The 7,963-nt window shown below is 42.0% G+C and overlaps 1 protein-coding gene across 3 annotated transcripts; it reads right to left on the bottom strand.

The window, feature by feature from the left end:
- Positions 1 to 2,213: 2,213 nt before the first annotated feature.
- cbx5 (chromobox homolog 5 (HP1 alpha homolog, Drosophila)) lies at positions 2,214 to 7,933 on the bottom strand. Of its 3 annotated transcripts, none has more exons than XM_052058208.1 (5): positions 7,410 to 7,932; positions 6,683 to 6,867; positions 5,978 to 6,203; positions 5,739 to 5,839; positions 2,214 to 3,127 (listed from the first exon to the last, which is right to left on the bottom strand). In XM_052058208.1, the coding sequence occupies exons 2-5, from the start codon at positions 6,811 to 6,813 to the stop codon at positions 2,986 to 2,988; spliced, it is 600 nt and encodes a 199-aa protein (XP_051914168.1). In that variant the 5' UTR covers positions 6,814 to 6,867; positions 7,410 to 7,932; the 3' UTR covers positions 2,214 to 2,985. The 3 variants fall into 3 exon arrangements, with proteins under 3 accessions (XP_051914168.1, XP_051914167.1, XP_051914169.1); XM_052058207.1 differs by having other exon boundaries at positions 7,422 to 7,922; XM_052058209.1 differs by lacking the exon at positions 2,214 to 3,127 and adding an exon at positions 4,099 to 4,158 and having other exon boundaries at positions 7,422 to 7,933.
- Positions 7,934 to 7,963: the final 30 nt, after the last annotated feature.

Genomic DNA, 7,963 nt, shown 5'->3' with positions numbered 1-7,963 from the left:
TGCGTGTGTGTGTGTGTGCGTGTGTGTGCGCGCGCGCGTGTGTGTATGGTGAGCAAATTTTAAAATTTAAAAACAAAGTACTGTATGACAATCCAAAATTGTATCAATAGCGTCTTTCAGACTCATGCTCAATACATTTTGAATACTTGGAATTGTTATTCAAGATATCTGCAACATAACTGACTTGTCAAAACGACAGTTATCTCGGACTGCCAAAGACAATTTACATCACTTTTGCCATTTCTTTATACATATATCTACAATTCACTTGCAAAGATCCGCCAGCGAATTACAGATATCTACAACTCAACGTGGTACTATGTATCTGTAACTCTAGTCCAGTTTGAGATACCTTCCATTTCATTGGACAATGGATGTCTACTGAAAACTTGATCTACGAAAAGGGACACCAATATCCTCTTGAAACAGGGCAAATTAAAGATCAACAGGAATTATGACGAGTCAAAATCAAGTTGTTGATCTCATCATACTGGAGACATCCATACTTCACATTGTGGATATGCGCAGCTTTCATTTTATACACAGAACAATCTGGAACAATAGAATCCCCCAAAAATAGAAGAAGTGACATCATTTGTTAGAAATGTATTCGAAACGATGCTGCAGATATCTGAAATGCCTGCTGTGGATACACGAAGACTGTAATAATAGTAATAATAATACACTTTATTTATAAGCGCCTTTCAAGACACCCAAAAACACCTTACAATAACAAGAAAACACAAAACAATACGGGTTGAGCAGCGGCAGCCAAAACGCACCAGCGTTCACTCAACCCGAAGGTCAGAAAGAAACCACAGGGGAGGGAGAGAGTAGTTACGAATATCTGAAATGTTAGCTTTTTTTTTTACTTGACAAAACTGAATTAAAAATGTGCAACATGTCAGTGTTTGAAAAAGGCTTGAAATAAAGGTACGCTTCTCCTACCCCAGAGTACAACCGACGGAATGAATATGCTGTTTTATTTGAAATTACCCCCACCCCCACACACAAAAAAAGGGATGGATGATTGTAATTTATACAATAGCAGGAACAACATACAGCTTCTATGGATTAGATGTTTAAATGACTATTTTCTCATCAGGAGTAATATACTGAAAAAGTTAATCAGCATCAATGTGCCTTGTAATGGCAAATGGAGCATCGGCTTCTCCGCCATACATGACATTTTCCTCATTTTGACATGTCGGCTATAAAGCAACGAACGGTTGAGCATGCCTGCTCAGTGTCTCTACATGTGTTGTTGCCGCTCGTGAGCAGTAGCCCTTCCCGGAGTGCCACTGTGATTTTTTTCCGACCAAACCTATCAGCCTGGGTTGGTCTGCACTCTCCCAAGCTCCATTAAACAGCCTGCTGCTTCTTCCCTTTGCCCATCTTAATAGTCCCTAGGGCAGCAAATTTACGAGTGACCTTTGCATTATAGTTACAGCAGAACGGGCTTTTTGCTTGGGAAATTCCATCACTTTAGATGTAGCGGAGCAGCTCTTTCTATGCATGTGCGAAGGCTAAAGAGTCAATATAAAGGACATGAAGAGAGAGGGGTAGTGGCTGTTGAGAGACTGAAGGGTATTGGGTTCAACGATTGTCGCCGTTTATTGTGGTGAGCGCAGAGCAAAATCAAGATTTAATGGACATTCCTATTCAGACAGCACCGAATTGAATCTGACTTAGGTGGGGCTGCGCTTAGTGTAAAACTCATTGGTTCCAATTACACACACACACACACACACACACACACACAACTGATATAGTACAAACAGGTATTAAAGCACTGTGTTGGATTTATATTGACAAAGCAGTCAAACCTAAAAGGCATTGATTATACAGCAGATGAACGTTGCGGTGAAGAACAACCGTTTTGTGGGGACAAGCTGGCATGCAGGCCCAAGCAAGAGGGGTTGGGGGTGAATATGGTTTATTTTGTGCAACAGTGACACCTGCTGGGAATACAGGCTGACCCAACACATTTCCTCCCATAATTTTTGCATTCCTGTCCTCAATTTGGGATTCTTCAGTTTGCCTTTGGTTCAACTGTTCCACCAAATTCATTACTTAACTATGACATTATTGGCACAGCTTCACTCACTTGCACTGTGTAGTTGGAAACGTAAAAATATAAAAATAAAAATAATTTTAAAATAACTCCAGCTGAATGCATTTTAAAATAGATTACAATAAAATCCAACAGCAAATTCAACATTGAAACAATTTATTCAAATATGTTGCCATACTGTTCTGTAACATTACAAAAGGAACGACTCACTTTTTGAAAAGTTTGCAGTGTTTAAAAACAAAAAAGCAACAAAAAAACATACATAAAAAGACCGTCACACCATATTATCTATTGAAGGCTTTGTCGCCAAGTAAAATAAAGCTCAATAAAAACATATTTGCCCCTAAAAACTAATTTGGAACACATGACACCCACTTAAAATTGTCACCCATCCTGGAAAACAATGTTTTGTCTGTAAAGATAAAATGAAAGGAATCACTGACGAATGGGAACTAATCCAAGGATTCTCTTCAAGCCAGGATATACCTGATCAGGTAACATTCAAAAGCTTTGAGTAAAAATGAGTAATTATCCACTCATTAAAATTGACATGATATCAATGCAAACATTTCAAAATGAAAACTGCAGGCTTGCCATCAGCAACTGCAAGAGTCAAGAAACTAAGCAGTTGGACATTTTCGGCCACAAGATGGCAGACCGGAAGCGTGGCTGTCAGATGCTGCAGTTTCTCATTGGGATGCAATGAAGTGTGCGTGTGTGGGACACTTGCTGACAAAAAGACTGGTCTAAAGAGGGACGACGCTCTGTGTCCACTGGATTAACCTCTTTGCTGGACAATGTACAGAGTATGGGATGCTGCGGGGGGGGGGGGGGGGGGTTTAAGAACGTCTGTCTGACTCAAGGTTGTCCGTGTTGCGCAGAAGTTTTCTTTTCCTGTTGACATGAGCAACTCATGCACTGACCGCGTCCTTCTCCTTCTTATCGCCATCTTCGTGCCAGGTGAGGCGTTCCTCATAAAAGGCGATGACGATCTGCGGGCACTTGAGATTGGCGTCCTTTGCCAACACAAGATCGGCCTCATCAGAATCTTTCCTGTTGGAGACGACAACAGTTAACCCTTCATTCTGATTAGGAATCGTCCGTCTCAACGCCTCAGTCATTAGGGAAGAAGAAATGGCAGTGTGAATGGTTTTTCATCTTCATGTGCGATGCGAGTGACCACCTCTCAATCAAGTAGACTGCGGCAGGCTCAAGCTCACAAGGAACTTTTGTCGGTGTGCTAATAAGATTTGGGCTTGCTTCAAATTCACATATATTTTTTCCTTAGGAATTTTCCTGAATGAGATGACCTGAAAGCACTTTGAGGAAAGGTTGTCTAGATCCTAAAAATGCTTATGAAAGGTGCCTCGATGTGACCTTCCACACCCCTCCCCCATTCATTGTTGCTTTACTCTTAACAGCCCAAAAATCTCACGCATAGGGCCTGGGGAGGGGGGAATCATCCAGCTACACAAAACCACAAAAATTGATCGAAACAAAAATGTATGCCATGACACGGTTTTGAATACAGTACTTCATTTTACTTTTGCGGTAACCGGAACAAATGTTTGGCCAGTTTGGTGTTTCTGCATGGACATTTGTACCCGTGGGCACCACTTTCTGGCTGTTTTAAACAAGCTCAGATAACCAGCTTGGTTAAAACAGCAGGGAAGGTAATCGGACAGCCCCCGCCCCCTGCTCCCCAAGGACATGTATGTGCAGTCCGTCATTCAACAGGCCAATAACATTCAAGACAATCCTTCTCACGTGCTGCACTCCCAATTCAAGCTCCTACATTTGGGAAGGAGGTACAGGACCCTTCTCTGCAAATTAAACCGATACAAAAACTCATTCATACCGCAGGCTACCATCCTAATTAACAAACAACTAGAGGAAGGCAAACAGACAAGCAGGAGGACATGAGGGCAGTGTGGGGTGTGCATATGACTGTGATGTACCGTCCATTGTGTGTAGAGTATACATCGCCCGGTACTGTACGTATTGTACAATGTGTGTGGTATAGCGTATGTGTTGTTCAATGCATGTAGCAGCAAGGAGGGCATGTCCTCCGAGACAAGTTTCTCCTGTGGGAGACCAAATAAAAAGTCAATTTTTTAAAAAAATGCTAATGCAGATGAAGATTGCTACAGTTTGTGGTCACTTTAGACAGAAAACTGAGAACAAAAATGGCCTTATAACTGTTACTGCAAGGTGAAGCGTGTGGAGCTTGGAGACTTTAACAAGGCAATGTGACCCGCGTGACAATGGCAGCTCAGTGGCCAAGCATCTTTCACCGAATTGTCGTGACCACTCAGTGCATGTTCAAGCCTCTGCAGCTCACATAGCTCAGCATAGCTTGCTGCCTATGTCTAAGGGCTGAGCAGCGATGATCCTAAGTGTACAGTAATGCGAGCATTGTGGCAAATGTGAACAAATAAAGATCAAGCCAGCGGTTCAGTCACGGCTGGAACTTTTCTTGTAATAAATTGATTATGAGTGTTGTTGGTGGTTAACGTCATGGTCTGTTTTTGCTGAGCAATTCTATTTCCAAGTATTTTTTTAAATCATCCTGTGACTGACAGAAGGGGACTATACGACTATAAATAGTATCATTTGCCTAGAAAATTGTTATAAATACACCTTTGCATAACATTCTTATTAAAGTATCAGAATTTTAAAAAAAAAAGAAATATGGACCAACTTACAACAAAGAATAGCTTTAGTAACTGGAACAGAAAAGATTTAAAGTGCATCTGAGATTCAAAAATAACATTAAATCCTTAATTTAACAATGAATATTTTTGACTGACCATGTCAAACCACACGATACTGAAAAATAAAATTACATAAAATAAATAACTAATAATGCATTCAAACTAATCACCAACAAGATCCCAGGAGCACAATATTTTAAAAAAAACTTTAACCAGCAAAACAAAAATAAGATTTTGTGCTTTTTTTTTTAAATCAAAGATGGTGTCTGGATTAATGACTACTAAGAGCACGCTTTGCAATGCACAGCTTTTCGAAGCGAGGTTTGAAGCAGGACACAGCAACTCTCGGCTCCTGCTCAATGTGTCGCCGGGACCTATATTTCAGTTTACTGTACTGAAGTAGCAGTCACAAAGCGGCATGATTGTTGGCAATATTCGGCACGTTTTCGCTGAATAAAACTCAAGCAGCTTATCAGTGTGATTGAGGTGTAATGTCTTTAAGTGACGTCTTAATTTATTTGGCTTCATGCTGTCTGCTACCAAAAGTTTTAGACACAGGTAGCACATCGATCTTCCCTCGTCTGCCACCCCAGTCACATTGAAGCCAAGCGCTACATACGCCTCGTCATATTTCCTCCATGAGAATGCTCCCTGCGCAAACTCTGCCAATGAGAGAGCCACTGCCCCCTAATGTAGTGGAGGTGCAACCGCACGTTATTTTACGAAAATGAAAAAAATAAAAAAGTATGTTCCCCGAGGTCAAACGCGCCCCCCCTGACGGACCCTCGCGCCCCACTATTCGAGAAACATTGGTGTAGAGAAGCAAAAGGAAACTATAAAACATAAGCAAAGAAGAAAGATAGATGTAACGTGTTTGAATTGAGCAAGCTCGTGGACAATATGGACTCACAAAAGCCGTACTGAAATGAGCAAGCAAACTTAACACATACCACTTCATTAGGAACATCAAATCACCACACGAGTCTGTTGCTCCGATGATTTTCTCTGGTTCAAGGCCCTTCTCAAAGCCACGGGCCACGAGGATTTCTTCCTGAAATATAAAACAAAACAAATACTTCACATGGGGTAAAGCTTCTGTAGCTAGTTAAATAGGAATACATATTTTCCCATCATATAAGGAAATCAGAACTAGTGCCGAACTTCACAACAGTGACGATGCAGTTATTACCTCCTTTTTCTTTTTAGGTTTGCTTGCCCCCTCATCGTCATCATCGTCGTCCGAGCTCCTCTTCTTTGAGCTACCCGAGTCTTTCACACGTCCTGAAGGGGCTGTGCTGGGCTTGCTGGCTCCACAACTTGGAGTAGAGCTCCCACTTTTTTTGTAAGTCTTCATAAACTCTGAAATGAGCTCTGGGCAGTCCAGGTTCTTCTCTGGTTCCCATGTGTTGTGCTTACTGAGAGCAAACCACAACAAGGTGCGTCAGGGCCAATACAGACACAAATCAAGAAAAAAAAAACATCTTCCACTGAGAGGCAAAGGCTTATGAGGCTAACGTCTTTGCAACAGTTTGCAACCTTGTAATAAATTCTGACAACATTCGGCTGCATTCACACACTTGCAAGCCTTCACTGGTCAGTGTTGTACAGGATGAATTTTCTTGTCGCAGGGCTTTATATTGACACAGTCCTATGGTGGGGAGTTTCACTCAATTGTGTTTGTTTTGCTGGGCCAAACATGTAGGTGGTATGCACTTTTATGATACAACCTATAGAAAGTGATTTGTGGACCCTAGCTGGTACCAATTCACGAATGGTCTCACCACCCAAAAACACAGTTGTAATTAAATTCCTCATACACAGCCCCTTTAAATCACACCTGTTGATCGTTTGCGTGTACCTTTGTGGAAGAGGCAACAAAACTCTGAATACTTACTCTGAATAGCCTTTCCACTTTAGAAAAAACTCGACCCTTCCTTTCGTCACCCTCCGGTCCAGCACCTTCTCCACGACATATTCTTCTTCATCCGATGATGATGAGTCGTCTTCCCGAGAGTTTTTGCCCATTGCAATGGTGGTTAGCAGAGAGCTTTAGACGACGTTCACTTGAAGGCGCACTTCCTGGAAATGAAAAATTACATTTGAAACCCCAAGAGTGGCTTACAAAAAAAGATGCTGTTCTCGTGACCAGAAAGACCAATACTTTCATGATCCCACAGCGGCGAAATTGACCGGTTATAGGCGGGATCAATAATATAAAACATTATGGAAAGAATACGCACTATCAAAATCAACCGGGTGCGAAGGAAAATAAACAGGACTTAGAAATACACCAAGTTGAAAAAATAGGCTAACTCTGCTCTGAGGTAGCACCACGATAACAAGTATTACGGGCAATTGCTTTATCGGCGGAAATACAAGGACCTGAGCATCGGATAAAACGACATTCTTATATCTATGCTTAGCAGCAAAAATAGCAATCCCCTGCATTACCGACACCAAGACGTAAAATAAAAATGCAACCATGCTAACTCGCTATTCAATGGGCACAGCAAGGCAAACGTGCTACCACAGGTCGCCTGCGCGCTAGCTTTTCGCCAACAAACCAAGCGCCACATCAACATAGGGGTAGTTCCACCCATGCTCTCCGCCACGATGCTTACTATTTTGCTTACCGCGTGATCGCGACGAGCATCCGTTTGGACCGATTGTAAGGGGAGGAAACGCTTGCTTCTGGAGGCTAATTTAGCATGTAGCCGAGACCACAGATAGGTACTGTGCGCTTGCTCGTCCCGGTGTGTGAAAAGCGCGCCTTAAAGCTCACAATGAACGTCTCCGCCCCTCAGTCAGCTTGTGACCCACATTCGCCAGCCGCTCCAGTCACCGTCCCTTACAACCTTTTCAAGCGTTCTGTCGTCCATTTATTATCATCATCAATCTAAGCTCGGTGATTAATGTGTGAGTCAAGGGAAAATCGCTCGAACACTGCTGATGTTAGGTGGTAGACACCGACATAAACACTCATGACAGCTAGTGCGTATCCCCACACCAACCCAAATGTGTCAAATGAATGTCGTTGACTGCATCGCAAATGAAATAGATTTGACCTATTTGAAAAAAATAATTTGTCGGTATTTGTACTGGTGTGTATGTGAGTAAAATTATAAATTTTACAAAATTGACACTGAATGTACTTGAAGAGACGCATATTTGCGTC

Source organism: Hippocampus zosterae, chromosome 2, assembly GCF_025434085.1.
Source record: "Hippocampus zosterae strain Florida chromosome 2, ASM2543408v3, whole genome shotgun sequence".
Taxonomy (NCBI): Eukaryota; Metazoa; Chordata; class Actinopteri; order Syngnathiformes; family Syngnathidae; genus Hippocampus; species Hippocampus zosterae.
Note: the sequence above shows the minus strand (reverse complement) of the source record. Positions and strands in the feature narration are given on the sequence as shown.

Coding starts and splice junctions, on each gene's coding strand:
- cbx5 (XM_052058208.1), bottom strand. CDS start 6,813: ATGGGCAAAAACTCTCGGGAAGACGACTCATCATCATCGGATGAAGAA. Junction 6,204..6,682: donor AAGTGGAAAGGCTATTCAGA/GTAAGTATTCAG, acceptor GTTTGCTCTCAG/TAAGCACAACACATGGGAAC. Junction 5,840..5,977: donor AACCTAAAAAGAAAAAGGAG/GTAATAACTGCA, acceptor TTTATATTTCAG/GAAGAAATCCTCGTGGCCCG.